General features: G+C 41.2%; 1 protein-coding gene across 1 annotated transcript in view; it reads left to right on the forward strand.

Annotated features, from left to right (window-relative positions):
* The window catches only part of LOC119424487 (SLX4 interacting protein), a 60,716-nt gene that overhangs the window by 21,920 nt on the left and 21,487 nt on the right, over positions 1 to 17,309 (forward strand). Inside the window, 2 exon segments of the mRNA XM_037692006.1 lie at positions 10,817 to 10,885; positions 13,838 to 13,926. Of these exon segments, the coding sequence (XP_037547934.1) occupies positions 10,817 to 10,885; positions 13,838 to 13,926 (158 nt within the window).

Raw genomic sequence — 17,309 nt, forward strand, 5'->3', positions numbered from 1 at the left:
ATCAGATAAGAAAAAAAAAAATCACTTGATAATTGTTCTGTTCTCCAAAATGCTCCCCACCACTTTAGTCACATGCTGGATTATGGGTTGGCCTGAGATACCATGCTGTGGCGTATTTTGTAACTGTGATGAAGGGGTCACCCAAATGTTAAATCGAACAGTCAAGTGCAAATATTGTTTCAGGTGGATGTTGTGCAGGGTGATAAGGCGCAGCGCTTCACTTATGACCACGGACATCACCGAGTGCAATGTCCTTCCAGGAAAGCCCCCACTTACACATGGGTAACTTCCTCCGGCTCTCTCATCCTTCACCGCTCCACCCCACCTCGCTCACTCTGAGCCCCAGCTCTCCACCCACACTGGAGGACAGAGGGAGGGGGTGCACATCAAAGCAGAGATGTCAAAAGAGCAGGATTCTCCGGCACTGATGTTGGACTCTCCTGCTGATTTAACTCCTGTTCATAACGGGCTTGCGTGGGAATTACTGTTCTCCCGACAGGCAGTTGTTGCATTTTCAAGAACAATAGAAACACCGATAAAAAGAGAAACGAGGTCAGTACAGGAAACTATTCAGCATCTATACACGCATTACATTATTCTGGTTTCTATTTAAAGGTGCTCGTTCATTGCAAACAATAAAATCGAACAAAATATAACCCTAAAGGACAGTAGAGTTTGAAAAAAAATTATTCCAGTAGTTTTCCAGATATATTGATATGCAAATCTGAAATGCAGATACACACTCAATAAAAACAAAGCACTTTTATCTTAACTTTACTCAACAATTATGAGCATAAATATGTACCAATACATCAAAATTGTCAGACTTCTCCATCCCAAACGGCTCTTCCATGGATGCCACCATCGTTGACCCATTTTTAGACAAATAGGTTAACAAACCCACGTGATAGATGGCAACTGTTAATTTATGAACAAATTAAACATCAGTAAGAGGAAAAAATATGCTAATTTCTTCCCTCTCTTTATTATTTTGTTTTTAACTGTTCTGTGATATTATTGCAATAAGTACAAACCTGGACTCCATACCCTAAACCTAACCCTTTAACCTTTGACTCTAATCTTAACCCAGGACCCCCTGCCCTAAATCAAACCCTCTGATCTTTAACCCTAATCCTAACCCCGTCTGCTATGCCTAACCCGGACTTCTGACCCTAACCCAGAACCCCTTGCCCTAGACCTAACCCTCTGACCTTTGACCCTAAATTTGACTGATAACCCTGACCACAAAAATCTTCCTTACCTTTGACCCTGGACTCTGACCCTGCCAAGGACCCCCTGGCCCATTGCATCACAGGAAACACTCTCTTTGAAGCACTCTGTTGAGTTGGGTTGCAACGGGAGGCCTGGGTGGGGTGTTAGGGGTATGGGGAGCCACCGCAGTGATGGACAGTGCAAAATGGGCCGAGTTGGTGTAGAGGTAGGGCTGCCGACTTGGGACTAGGAAGTTGCAGGTTCAACTCCCCACCATGCCCATATGTCTTTGTGTTCTTGATCAAGACACCTAGTCCCTAATTGCTCCCCGGGTGCTTACATAGCTGCCCACTGCTCCACCTGGGTGCATTTTACATGTGATGGGTTAGATTTCCTCATTGTATGGGAACATACAATGATGACAACACAGACATAGCACTTTACTTTACTTTGCTTTACTTAACCTTTCAACCTCTATTTTAGTAAGTTGTTAGTTTTTTTTCCAAGTATCAATACAATAAGAAAGTACATTTAAAACTATATTCTGAAAAAAAACATTTTTGGTTGTTTGGCTGTCATTTTGAACACCATTAAGTGAGAATTCTGTCCTTTGGTTCAATTTGTCGGAATGAGGTAAATATTATTTTTGTTAATTTGTGGAAAGTCAATTTCAGTATTGATAATGTTGTTCTCTGCTGTATGTTAATAAACTATATCATGAACCACTGGGCAGTTTTAATTAAACTTTCAGAAAGTAAGTATTTTATGTACCAGTACAACTGCATCACAGTTATTCTACTGAATAAAACATAAGATACATCCTACAAGAACCCTGCAGATGTTGGATGCTGTCTATCATGGTGCATTATGATTCATAACTGGCTGTGATTATCGTATCCACCACTGCACCCTGTACTCACTGGTTAACTGGTCACCATTAACTTCACGCAGACTCTTTCACTGGTACATTTTCATCTTTAAATCACTTCTTGGTCTGCTGCATTCATACATCTCCTCCTACATGTCTCTGCGTGAGTGCAGCTACAGCGTGCGCTCTCAGGACATTATTACCTGCAGTGTTCCCTCAATGAGGACTGAACTAGACAAAAGGGCCTTCTCCTACTCCGCTCCTGTTTCCTGGAATATCTTACAAAAAGACCTGAAGCTCTCGACCTTGACTTCTCTAAGTGGCTTTAAAAATCTGTTGGACTCCTGGCAAGGACTAATGCAGACATGTTCCTGTTTTTAGTTTTCTACATTTGCCTTATAATCTAGCTGTTTTTGTTACTTTTTTGCCATCCTATTTGTAAAAAAAAAAATCTGTATGCCTTTTTATAACTGTCTATTGTTGTTGCTGTTGTCCATTGTTGTCATCATTCTTTGTTGAAATAAGGTCTCTCTTGTAAATGAGTCCTCGAGGCTCAATGGGATTTACCTGTCTAAATAAAGGTTGAATGAATAAAACATAAAAAATGGCTCAGTCAATTTCCCAGATGTTGTGTCATAAAGCTGAGTAGTAGCTGAGTCATCCCCAACTCAAGCTTTTTGAGAACTTACTGATTGCCTGATATATGCTTAAAATTTTGGGAAAATACAAGCAGGGAGAACATGCACTCAGAAAGGCCCCAGGCTGAGAAGTGATCTTGCAACCTTGAGAAGAAGCTATATTTACACACCGGTATACATAAAAAAAGAGGCTGTTTTAATGATCTTGTCAGCATGTGACTGAAGTTAATGAAGGTCATTCCTTTAGATCTCACCCTTGACACTGAACTGAGTGCTTCTCACCCCGGTCTTTTCCATTTTACAGTCCTATTTACTCTGGATGCCTTTTGGTTAATTTACTTTTCTTTCCTCTCATTGTTTTCCCAGGAAGTGGTGAAAACTGCAGTGCGTGTGTGTGTGTAAAGTACAGTAATCTAGTCTTGGCATGGCACTAACTCCGTGGAGACGTTTTCTCTGCAGTTGTGGCATATTACAGGATGGCAGAGGCCTCTCCAGACGAGTGGTAACAATGTTATCTACTGCATTTTGGAAAACATGGCGTGCCTGCGGCAGCACGGTGGCGCAACTGGTAGAGCTGCTGCCTCTCAGCGAGCAGGTCCCTGGTTCAAACCCCGGTCCAGGGGCCTTTCTGGGTGGAGTTTGCATGTTCTCTCCGTGCATGCGTGGGTTTTCTCCGGGTACTCCGGTTTCCTCCCACAGTCCAAAAACATGCATGTTAGGCTGATTGGTAACTCTAAATTGTCCCTAGGTGTGAGTGAGAGAGTGAATGTTTGTTTGTCTCGTTTGTCTCTATGTGGCCCTGTGATGGACTTGCGACCCGTCCAGGGTGTACCACGCCCCTCGCACAGTGATTGCTGGACATGGGCACCAGCGACCCCCGTGACCCAAAATGGAATAAGCGGGCAAAGAAAATGGATGGATGGATGGATGGCGTGCCTGCTTGTTTACGGATTGTATCGACCTGGCATAATACTGTTGAGTCTTGGATTTCAAAACAATCAGGATGAGCTTCTCTATAATAAAGTACAAATGAAACCCTTAAAAGAGTGTTTTCTGCAGATTTGGTTATTGCACCACCGTGGGCTACAGTCGCCACAAAAAGGAGCCACTTATTCCCAGAGGAGGCACCAGCAAGCTGTTTGAGATAGAGAAACATGAATGCAAGCTTAGCACGAGAGAACCCAGGCAGAGTGCCAAGAGCAAGTCTTTGCTGTGCAGGACGTTATAAAGTTGGAGCAACAGCTGATGTCTCGGGCCACGGCGTTGCTCCAGTTCCCAACTCTGAGTTCAGACATCCCTGTCAAATTTGTCCTGGGAATTGGCAAACTCAAGCCACCATGGAAAAACAGTGAGAACAGTTGTAAAGCTAGACATGTGGTTTGACAAAGTCCAACAGTCTGAATCAGAGTCTCTGAAAACATAAGAGGCATGAGTGTGGAATGAAAGATGCTTGGGTCCCAGTCCCTCGTAGACCCAGAAGGAGCAGAGAAAACAAAACAGAGATAAAGATCTACATTCCACTGTGGGTAGATATCCAGAATGGGTGATATATGACCAGCGCTTTGCTATTTAAGGAGTAACTGAATCTCTTTTTTTCTTCTTCTCCCATTAAAGGAAAACTGACTCTTAACTACAAACATGCTCAGCATACTCATAGAATGTTCTAATGCAATTTCCCTTTCTTGTTAATAGCAGACTATTTAAAGATTCTAGGCTAATCCTTTAAAACCGGGGACCTTTGCATGTTAATTTGAAAAGAGACAGGATTTAAACCTTAAAATGAGTTAGGTAATATGCAATAAAAAGTAAAAATGCCACGTTTTGTTGTTAAGGTTTAATTTAGTATAAAAAAGATCCAGTTATCAATTAGTCAAACATTTGACTCTAGAGTCTTTTGATATAAAGAGGAGTTCATGGTCAACTCAGTGACCGCAAGGTATCCAGGGCCTATGGCTGCAAGAAATGTCCAAATCATCAGGCCTCCACCACCTTGCTTGACAGTTGGTATGCAGTTTATGTTGACATGTTGTGTCTGGGTTATCACCTTCCGGCCAGGGTGAGGTCTCTAGTATGTGTGTGTGATTTTTCTTCAGGTACTCCAGTTTTCTTCCACAAAGCAAAAGCCTGCATGTCAGGTAACTCTAAATTGTCCTTAGGTGTGGGTGAGAGTGTGAATGGTTGTCTCTTTGTGGCCTTGTAATGAACTTATGACCTATCCAGGGTAGAGCTGTCTTTCTAACCCGGAGCGTAAATGATGGTTATGGGCTGAGACTAGGTCGGATCGGATTTTTTGGGCCCGAATGCAACTCTAGGGTGTCCCCCCTGCAGGAGATAGGTACCAGCTCCCTACGACCCAGAAATGAGAAGCTTGTAAATAAAATGGATAGATAGATAGATGGACTTACTGTCGTTTTTGTGATATAAATGGTGACATGCCTGTATTGTATCCTTCTTTGTACATGTTCCTTTTTATTGAAACTCTGGCACAGCAATTTTCTTGTGGGATCAGTAATGTTCCATCTTATCTTATCTTATCAAGGGTTTGAGATTAACCAATCAAATTCCAAACCATGATAAGGCCCGAGTGAGTCTTTATAATGACTTATTATGTGTTAAACTTCAAAATTTAAACAGTGTGTACTGTACTTGGTTTTTTTTTATCATGACTTTATAACCTCATAAATCAAAAATGGTTTATTACAAGCTGGAAAAACTCCACAAGGAAATTTACCAAGCAGTTATTTGACAAAAAAAACCACGAGGGCTCATTAAATGCAGTGCTTCTGCTACCAAAATATTGCACTAAATATGTAACTTAATGTCATTTTCTGGTGCTCATTATAGACAAAATGGTCTGAATTTACAACACTATGACTTAATCATAGATGTGAAACCTCAAATTAAAGCACAAAGTTGGAAGCATCAAATCTTGTCACTGTACTATATGTGCTGTAATTATAGAGTCAGGACTGTGGGTGATAAAACGGTTTGTAAAATGATTCTTGCAAATCTTGAACTAATATTCACTTGACATTGTCACTTGGCTGCTCTTCAACACAGGAGACTACTTGGATTTAAAAAAAATTTGCCTGCACAAATAGTCTCACAGACTTGAGTCTGACTTGGACTAAATAACAACTAAAAATGTTATTTTTGCCCCTGGAACAGGTCTTAAAATCCCAACTCGAGAAAAACTAAGGCCACTTAAAATTAGTCCATTATGAACTTCTTGAGAACAAATAATGAAAAATAAACAACAAGATGTAACATTTTGAAGCTCTAGGTAAATGGTGTATAATTCAAATCTTATTTTGTTTAATCTTAAAGAGATTTCATCATGTGTTTACTAATGCTTATTGAAAAACATTCCTTGCTTACTTCAAAGTTCATGCTCAATAATCCAGGTAAAAAAATCCAACAAAGTTCAGTCAGGTCATCTGGACGGTTTCTTTTTTTTTGTTGTTGAGACGTTCCGTCCTTCATCCAAAGGACTTCATCAGCCCGAGGAGCCACAAACAAACTCAATCCCACAAGCAGCACACTCACATAGTGGACCAACCGGTTTTTATGTTTTGAACCACTTTGGCCAGACCTGGGCATTGTACGGCCCCAGGGCCACATGCGGCCCTTTGGTTGACTCTCACCGGCCCCCGTAAGGGGAATTACAAAATACATATGTAAACAAATGAAGTTAACCAAATCCAGATATAGATCCTCTCTCACTGATGATGTCAGCTTTGCTTCACATCTCCACCTCAGACCTTCAACCTGACTTTAACATTTCCGTTAAAGCCCAACAGAGACTAGACTTCTCTCACTAAACAAGAAAAAAGAACTGATAAACACCAAATGAGATGTTTAGACTACAAATGTAGGCACGTAAAGAACCGGGACTCAAAATCACAGTTCAGTGACGTCACTATTATATGATGTTTCATAATATTTGGAGTACAAAGACAATATTGTGATATATTTAGAAAGCTAAGAACTTTTTCCAGCAGTATATAAAACTCAAAATGAGTTTTGGGGTGAATGTGACTGAAAATGACCATTACTATAACGTCACAAATGGTAAAAATGTTAACAGTTTACCGCTGTACTGGGAAATTTAATTGAATAAATGACATTTTTTGTAAGGAAACCTCACTTTTTCGTTGCTTAATCATAACAAATACTCTTACCAGCTTGTTAAAACAGTGCTATGTACTGCGTTTAATAATGAAATACTATTATTATGCGGAATTGAGTTAAGTTGAAATCAGGTCTCTCTTGGGAATGATTCCTCGAGGCTCAATGGGATTTACCTGTCAAAAAAAATGTGGAATGAAAAAGTCATTTGTGCCAGCCCTCCACAATATTTGCTGTTTCTCATGTGGCCCCATGGAAAAAATAATTGCCCACCCCTGACTTTGGCTATGGGTGCCTCGGAGGAGTTGACGGGGGAGAGGGCAGACTCCAGAAACCATCTTATCACCTTCAAACTGGTTAATCCACTATGAGTGTGCTGCTTGTGGGACTTAATTTGTTGCAGCTCCTCTGACTGATGAAGTCCTTTAGATGAAGGACGAAACATCTCATCAAAAAAAAAAAAAAAAAATTCAGAGGACCTGACTTAACTTTGTTGGATTCCTTTACTTTCTTACCAAAATGTTCCCATTTCTCTATATAACAACAAAAACAAACAAAAAAGGTTATTTCTTAGTGTCATAGCAACAAACAATATGCTCATAGAAGAAAATGAGCTTCCCTATTTTGTTGTTTTTCTCAACTTTAGTTTAAACTAATTTTCAGTACTGGTCATCCATCCATCTGTCCGTCCGTCCGTCCGTCCGTCCGTCCGTCCGTCCGTCCGTCCATCCATCCATCCATCCATCCATCCATCCATCCATTATTTTTACCCGCTTCTTCCTTTTCAGGTCATGGGGGTCACTGGTGCCCATGTCTAGCAGTCACTGTATGAGAGGCGGGGGACACCATGTACAGGTCTCCAGTCCATCACAGGGACACATAGAGACAAACGAGATAAACAGCCATTCACTCTCTCACTCACACCTAGAGACAATTTAGAGTTACCAGTCAGCCTAACGTGCATGCTTTAGTCTGTGGGAGGAAACTGAAGTACCTAGAGAAAACCCACACATGCACGGAGAGAACATGCAAACTCCACCCAGAAAGAACCCCAGACCAGGATTTGAACCGGGGACCTGCTAGCTGAGAGACAGGAGCTCTACCAACTGCACCACCATGCTGCTAGTACTTGTTATTTATAACTCTTATTTTCATCCCAAGCACAAACAAAAAGAGAGCTGGTGCTTTAGTCACTGGCTAGTTGCAGATCCACTTTTAGTTTTATTTTTCTGTAATGATACTAATGGTGGGCGATATGGTGAAGTCAGGTTGTGAAGAAGCAGAACGTGAGCAGAGAGGTCATAGTACCAACAATGGGCACATTAAACTCTTAAAGCAGTATCTCACTGGGATGCCAGTAGATGGTGAACATCGCTCATGAGGGAGTCTCCAAAATGCCTGAAAACCCCGGCTGTGGTTTTCCGTTTACTTGCGTAAGTCGCAGAGACTCGCAGTCTTGTCGTTGGAGTTTTGAACACGTTCAAAAAATCTCTGCACCAAAAGTTGGCTCAAAATAATCAGGATTTGCAAGTGTCTACAACCTGTCAAGATACAGTTTTTGGACATTTTAGAGTTGTATTTTGACACCTGCATGGAAGCTCTCGCTATAGCCGTTAAAGTCCAGTTCTAAAGCACACACCAAAGATTTATATCAATTACTGTACTTGCCGCCATACACATCGCACCGCTGTATAAGTCGCATCAATCCAAATATGTCTAATAAAGTGGAAAAAACATAACTAAGTTGCTTTGCCATATAAATTGCATCTATTATGCGTCACCGCTGACAACCCAGAAATGTGGGCCAGTGTTGTCCCAAAAATCGATTGGCTGCCAAATGGCAGCTGCGGGAGCGTGCACCAGAGGACTTTAACAAGAATTTAACAAGATTAACACTTAAAAACAATTGTTTGTTTGCTCGACATTATAGTAAAGGTGTGTCTCAGTTGAACTTTTCCTTAATAAATGCACTTTGACGGTCAAATCAGCTGCATTTCGCCTGGGCGGTGCGGCGAAATGCAGCTGATTTGATGTTTGCTCCAGGAGTTGCGGAGCGAGATGACGGTGGCTTTGTATGGCAAGCCAAGTGTCTCATTAATAGCCACTTTTACCTATTAATGAGACACTTGGCTTGTCATATACTTGATTGCCCTCTAGTGGCTGAAAATGGTAGTGTTCAATATTTTCCATGTCAGAATGAATGAAATCGTCCGATCTCAGCCAAACATTGGGTTATAAATATGGGGGGAAAACATAAATAAGTTGCTTCGCTGTACAAGTCGCAGGGCATGCTAGTTTATGCAAAAAGCTGCGACTTATACAGCGAAAAGTATGGTAACTAAAAACTGGTCCAAATTTGTATACCTTCATTTCAAAACAGTAATATGTGGGTACAAAGTGGGCAGAGGTGGGAAACGAAGTATTGTGCATGGTCTAGCATATAGGAAAAAGTAGGTGGTGATTTTCAGATAATTGCTGCGGAAAATATGGCTGCACGGCTCACTGGCCACAAACGCAGATTTCTGTGAAACTGCAATTAATAAATGTCCTATCTTTTGCTGTTTCTTTGCCATTTTACATTGCAACTAGTCTCTAAGAGTTGCTGCTCAGTGAGATACCACCTTTAAGTTTGTTACCAGACTTTTTTAATGTCTATTGTACTTGGCACAAGTTTAAAATTACGCAAACTAATTAAAATCTGTAAAGAAATGTTTTTTGCTCACCTATGTTGTTTTTATAGGGCTCCTTTTACATAAGGAAAGAGTTTAGTTGCAAAATAATTTTAAAAATCTGTATAAGATTTGGCATTGGGGTGGGTTTTTTTTTCTCCACACCATCCATCCCTAATTAATGCACATTATTTTTTAAAATGACATTTCATTGACAAAGGACATTAAACACGATAAATTGTTAGAATAAATCAGCAGATGGAGAAATGTTCACACAGTTGTTTGTAAGCCAGCTCTGTTAAATGTGTCAGAAGCTCAGGCTAACTCACCATGTGGGATGTATTTGTCCTTGTTGTAAGCCAACTTTGGGAGGGGACTTGCTGTTTTTTTATGTTTTATTAATGAATATTTCTCAGTGTTGTTGCCGAGGGGATGAAAACCTTTCAAGATGTCACGTTTACAGGAATGAAGACAGCCTTTTTAGCTTGATGACCGTGCATATTTGACATTATCCAGGGGCTTTTGAAAGAGTCTGGAGAGCAAGAGGTCAGCATTTTCTCAAACTGTGGAGGACGTGTAATCCTTTAATTGAAGTCAAAATACTCAAATCCTCCCCCAGACCCCTCAAGTTTGCACTTAAGTACATTTTTAAACCAGCAACACAGAGAGAGAATGCAAAATAGGGAAAAGCTATTTTTCAATTATTGTAAAATCAAGGGCAGTGCAGTTTAACCATTATGGTGTCCCGTAAACATACCAAAGAGTGAGCAAGTTCAGACTGCTTTTACAGCGCTGAGGGCTTGTTCACAAAGAACAGCAGGGTTGCATGTGAGTTAGACCTTTGCTTTTAGTCAACAAATTCCTGCCAGATTTGGCAACAGTCCACTGTTTCTGCCCAGCACATCTTACATACCGCAACAAACATTCCAGGAGAAGCACCAACATATGACCCTTCTGCTTGTGCCAATTAATTAGAGATTTCATTAGGATTTAGATAGAAGTTGGTGCGCAAACGCAACAATAGGGCGTTATTTGTGTGTAGAAGTTGAGTTTGCTGGTTCGATGCCTAGTTCTGAACAAACCAGTCTTGCTTTTTTTTTGTGGCGCATGAAATAAATTGTATAATTCATCATGAAAGACCTTTAGACTAAATGCTGGAATCATGCGTCCATTGAATAATCAGTTTGTTTGAAAAGACTTTGCATGGTCAAGTTATTAATTTTCGTCACACTAAAAGCCGTACTTAAATTTGATTAGTGTCAATTTTAATGTTAAATGTCTCTCTTGTCTTTTTTTAACAGGGGAAAACTTCAACCTTGTGGCCAATTTTCTGAAGCGGCACTCGAGTCTCAGATGTGTTGTCAAGCAGGGTACGTGACCTAAATATTTTTAAAGACACTGTGGCTTTTTAAAGAGTCAAAAATAGACGTCTCAGTAGTTCATATTCAGCCAGATTTCCCACAGAAAGAGCAAGTCATCTGTGGTCGGCATGTTGATTTTTCTCCCCTTCACTTGTTTTTATGTCCTGTCCGTACCTGCTTAGGGTGTTTTTGCAAACAGGCATCCATTAAGTGGTTCCCTTGAGAGGCTATTAGAAGTGAGAGAGAGAAAAGCTGTGTGACTGTCTATAGAGGGCAGTGAGAATCTATCTTCATGGCTCATCTACTCCCTATGACCCTTGGTCACCTTTTCATGGGACCAACAAGCTTCTCTTCCTGTCAGTAAAGTTAATATCTGTTCCCTCGAGGCTGAGGTCCTGGATGTTAAGGCAGCATGGACCTGCTGCAGAGTGAGATGATGCCTTATCTCAACAGGTCCATTATGCAGCAGATGAGACCTGGTCCTTTAGGGCAGGGGTTCTCAAACTTTTTGGGTTCAGGGACCCCTTACAGGGGAGAAAATTTTTTCAGGGACCACTTCATAACCCTCATGCTTATTAAATGTTTATTAAATAATTTTCTTCAGTTTGTCTCTTTAATGCGATGGAAATATTTGTGCAACATAAGTACTTAAGACCTGTTCTTTAATAATGTTAATACATTTTTTTATACTTTTAAACATGGGATATTTTTTATTCAAGACACACTTAATTAACAACATTTTTAATTTCAACTTCCAAAAATTACAGTTTTGAGAAAAATTAACAGAATCAAAAACAAAAATGTTCAGTCGAGTCATCTGGACGGTTTATTTTTTTATTTTTATTTTTAAATAAACGGTCCAGATGACCTGACTGAACATTGCTGGATTTTTACTTGGATTATTGAGCATGAACTTTGGAGTATCCATAACCACTTTAAAATTTTACCTATTCACACAACAAACATCTAAATGTATTGCCACTTCTTCAAATTATTACAGAAAACTACATACAACTGAACAGAATCATAACAGCAGTAGTCAGACCAAGAAATGGAGCTGAATTAGTAAACCAATCGATGCTGGAACACAATTTGGGGTGCGGGGGTCTTCGGCTTATTAAGTTTAGTTGAGTCCATATGTCTAGTGAAGTAATCCATCCATCCATCCATCCATCCATCCATCCATCCATCCATCCATCCATCCATCCATGCATCCATCCATGCATGTCCATCCAGTCTCGGGGGCAGCAGGGAGGTCCAGACATCTCTCTCCACAGCCTGCTCTTCCAGCTCTTCTGGGAGGACCCCGAGGCGTTCCCAGGCCAACTGAGAGACATAAGCCCTATTCGCACGGGATTAGTTTTACCTAGGGACCACATGCTATTTGTAATAATTACGGAGATTGTCTGTGTTGTTAATCCCGTGCGAATCAGTCATGTCAGTAATTTGTAAAGTAAAAATTCCCCCACAAATTACCTACTATATTTTGCTGAACTCCGAGGTCCTGTGATAATACTAATCCAATGTGAATAGGCATCTCTGTGATTTGGACAGAAATGGGTGGGGTCTGATACGTAATTAGGCATTTTTTTGTTTTTATTTTAGCAAAATCATTTGGGAAAAATATAGAACAAGGCTATTTTAAATTAACGCGTTGCTCGTTTCGGCTTTTTAATTTTTTTAAAATGTTTTTTATTTGCTTTGGATTTATGCTGCTACTTCCTTCACCGCAGATGACAGGAGGTGCGGAGTCGCGCACGTGATCAACTGACCCATCCATTATATTTACCTGCTTTTTCCTTTTTGGGTAGTGGGAGTCGCTGGTGCCCATGTCCAGCCATCACTGTGTGAGGCAGGGGACACCCTGGACAGGTTGCAAGTCCATTTCAATCGGCAGGTCAGCGGACGCACGGACTCTCACGTGCACAGACGGTGACAGCTGTCCATCTGAGCTTAATGTGGCTTATTTTTAACCTCTTAAACCGGCCGGTCGGACCTGCCTCCTCCTCAACAAGCAGATTAACACAATTTTATTTTGTGCATTCTTTAGTTTTTTTTTTGGTGCTGATTCGTAAAACCACGTCAAAGCCTGAGACCGTCCCATACTGCACATTAATCACATTATATGGACCGGCCCGGTCGTGACAACGCAGCGCGTTAACATCATATCCGGAAGAGGTCCGTAAATTTCAGCTAAATCTCAGGCTTTAGTTATCCCGTACAAATGCGCCACATAAAAAGCAGACGTTTGGGAGTAATTTATTTATTACATGTGGTCCCTAGGCAAAACTAATCCTGTGAGAATAGGGCTATAGTCTCTCCAGCGTGTCCTGGGTCTCCTTCCAGTAGGACAAGCCCGAAGCGCCTCCCTGGGGAGGTGCCCAGGAAGCATCCTTACCAGATGCCTGAACCACCTCAACTGGCTCCTCTTGATGTGGAGGAGCAGCGGTTCTACTCCGAGTCTCTCTTGATAACTGAGGACTTAACATTCATGATGAATGGGCTTAGTGTGAAATGTAAACAGTCTAAAAGAAATGTATAAAATAATTGCTTTACAAATCAAAAAGAACAACATTTAGAAGTATTTCACTGTTCAGTGCTTTTGAAGCTAATGTTTGAATGGTGTAGATCCAGTAAGTTCTAGTCCACAAAACGTCAAGCTCAGTATCAAAAGTGTTATGTTGAGCATCATTAAAATGCAGGATAACCAAATGATTCCCCAACCCCATCGTTAAAGTAAGAATTTCAACATTTTTGTACTGTTCATTTAGTTCAGAATGTTCAGCAGTTTTATATTTAAACTGCAGTTTTGTTTGTGGTCTGATGGAAGGTTAATTCATGCTGTTTGTGTTAATTCCAACATCCACCAACATTATTTCTGCCTGGCTTTGACTCATAATTAGAGGTAAGCCCAAGTTATTAACCAGAAAGGTCTGCACCGTTTCTCTGCCCACTTTTCAGATTTGCGTTTGTTTCCTGAACGATACGTTGTGTGTGTGAGCTGTCCAGAAGATGCCTTAGCAAACCATAGAAACCTGAGCCTGTCTGTGGTAAGTGCTGTTTATACTCCTCTATTTCCTCTTCCAGTCGCTTGGCTAAAACACCATCATTGGTCTGTGCGATGTTATGAAGATATGTTGCCAAATTATGTGTATGGGTTGTCTTTACAAGTGGGTGGAGGTTGAACAGGACTTCTTGTAGACCACAAAAACAGAATGAAAAGATACTGGCTGTGTGTGTTGTTCAAATCAGCTTACTTATTGCTCTCTTTTGTTTTTATTTTTAAGGATCTACTTACACAGTTCTTGTTTGTCAAACTCAAACATGGGCTGTCGTAACTGTGGAGCTCTGACGTTTTCACAAGTTTCTTTAAATAACAAGCATAATAGCATTTAAACCAGCATTATTTAATCAAATAATTAATGGAATAACTTGTCAAATAGCATTTCTGGAAAGAATGCATATTGCTCACTGCCAGAGTTTTAGCCTATTTGGTCAAATCTTGAAAATGACATGTTGCGAATTCGCTCACAGTATTAACAAATCTCACGCATTCAGTTCACACAACTCACACGATCCATCCATCCATCCATCCATCCATCCATCCATCCATCCGTCCATCCGTTCATTCATCCATCCATTCGCCACAAGTTGTTCCAAAGTCAGGTCTCTGGGGCAGCAGCTTGAACAGGGAGGCCCAAACCTCCTTTTTCCCAGCCACCTCTTCTACCTCTTCCAGAAGGACTCCAAGGTGTTTCCAGGCCAGCTGAGAGACATTGTCACTCAAAGTGTTCTGGGTCTTGCCCCCTGGGTCTCCTCCCAGTTGGACATGCCCGGAAAAGCTCCCAAGGGAGGCGTCCAGAAAGCATCCTTACCAGTTGCCGAACCACCTCAACTGGTCCTCTCGATGTGGAGTACCACTTGTAACTGATCTTGTTCTTTCAGTCACTACCCAGAGTTTTTGACCGTAGGTGAGGGTAGGAACATATACCGACCACTCAACAGAGAGCTTCTCCTTGCAGCTCAGCTCCTTCTTTACCACAATGGACCTGCACAGAGTGCAATCCTGCATAAGCTGCACCGATCCGTTTGTTGACCTCACACTCCATTCTTCCCTCACTCGTCAAAAACACTTACTGTATTTTTCGGCCTGTAAGTCGCGTTTTTTTGCACAATTTGCATGCCCTGCGACGTATATGCCAAAGCGATGTATTTATGGATTTTCCTCATATTTATAAACCAATTTTTGGCTTGTTTTTTATTTTTTATTTTTGACCGTTTTCATTCATTCTGACTGAAAATATTGAACACTACCATTTTCATCCGCTAGATGGCACTTGAGTAGTATGGTATAGAGTTGCACTCAGGTTCATAAAATCTGACCCGGCCCCAGCCTACAGCCTACAGCCATCATCTTCGAACCCCACCCAATCCGACGAATTAACAGTAATTGCAGGTCCAAACCCGAAACCCCCTCCCACAACATTTTTTATTAAGCTTTGACTGCTTATAACACAGACTATTATTAACGGTTGGCTGACGCACGCGGCTGAGTAAAGGGGGCAGAAGATCAGAGCTGAGGAGCCCTCAAAGCGCATTTAATGCTTCCCCTGCTTCTGCCTGCTATGACATGTCAGATATTTTGTCGTCGGCCGCACACGTCCGCTGAGTGCAGCAGCAGAATGAACGTCCATTTGGGCTCATGGATCTCTGGCAGTAGTCCATGTGAAGCTTAACTGAACTTTTTACCTCTTTCAACCGGCCGGTCATGGCGTGGTCAAATGGCCGTATGCGGCTGGTGATTGTATGGCAAGCCATGTTGGCATATAATTGGATCGTTGGCCGTACGCGTCCCTGAAGCAATAAAAAGCCCAACACCGACTCGGCCCGCACTTTAAACACATTATTATGGCCCGGTCTGAATCCAGGTCAGGTGGGGCCAGGCTCCGAGTTCGGGTTAGAAATGACAGCTCTAGTACGGTATGCTCTTGTGTCATGTAATAGGTCAAAGTGGCTATTAATGACACAATCGGCTTGCCATAGACTGCCATCGTCATCTACCTGGAGCAAGAGTCAAATCAGCTTCATTTCGCTGCGCCGCCCCGGAGAAATGCAGCTGATTTGACCATTGAAGTGTGTTTATTAAGTAAAAGTTCAACTGAAACACCCTTTACTATGAAGTCGAGCAAACAAATAATTGTTTTAGGTGCTTATCTTGTTAAATTTTGAAGAAATGTGCGCGTTCCTTCTTCCCTCAGAGCGCACTTCCGGAGCACCGAGGCACCAAATACTTTTGAAAATGCAACTGATTTGACCGTCAAAGTGCATTTATTAAGCAAAAGTTAAACTGAGACACACATTGCTATAATTTTGAGCAAACAAATAATTGTTTTTAAGTGTTAATCTTTTTAAATTCTTGTTAAAGTCCTCTCATGCATGACCCCGCGGCCGCCATTTGGCAGCCAGTCGGTTTTTGGCACAGCCGCCCACATTTCCAGGTTCGGCCCACATTTCCGGGTTGTCAGCGGTGACACGTAACCAACGTGACACGTCACCAGTGACGCATAATAGATGCGACGTATACGGCGAAATGACATATTTATGGATTTTTCCACTTTATTAGACATATTTGGACTGATGCGACTTATAGGGCGTTGCGACTTGTACAGCGGAAAGTACGGTAGCTACTGCCACGCTAAGTTTTAGTGCGATAGCTGTAAAAATGGTTGAGCTATAGCTAATATTGTGTTTTATAAAGTCTCTGTTTTTACGGCAGCCTGTTAATAGGGTTGACTCCAAACAATCATCAGATGTAGTTGCATGTCCAATGAACAATTTCTCAAAGTTGCTAACAAATATCTCAGGTGATTTGTTAGCTCTTCATAAACCTACATATACTTAATAAATTAAGATAGCTACAGAAATCAGTGGTACATTATTTGGGTTTTAAGAGCTGTATTTATCTTTATTATGAAGTCAAATTTGCAAAGCTGTGGTAAAGTTGTTTATTGGCCTTTTTGTGCGGTTGTGTTAAAACCCACTAGTCTTTGTTGAGATATTACTTTAATGACAGAATTCCCCGAGTAATTTGAGAGATGGGGTTGAAGCATTTCACCTTGACAATCACATCAAACAGAGACATCTTTCTCATCACGTCTCATGATAATAGGCCTGCATTATTTATTTATTTTTTCAACAAGGTTTTTTTTTATTCAATATCCCTGCATTTTCCACAGTCGTGCTTCCAATGAAAGCAATGATTGTTAATATTTCTGTCGAGCAACATCAGTGAAAAGTTCAGATTGTGTAACCAATTTTCCAGTTCAAGAAAGCGTTGCTGTCGATTGCGTTTCTCTGCTCAGGATGTGGTTCTCCGGGCTTATACGGTACAAGCAGAGGGAATCTTGAAGGGTGGGAGTCTTGTGGTGGGGTT

The sequence above is a fragment of the Nematolebias whitei genome, chromosome 1 (assembly GCF_014905685.2).
Source record: "Nematolebias whitei isolate Nwh7 chromosome 1, NemWhi1, whole genome shotgun sequence".
NCBI lineage: Eukaryota > Metazoa > Chordata > Actinopteri > Cyprinodontiformes > Rivulidae > Nematolebias > Nematolebias whitei.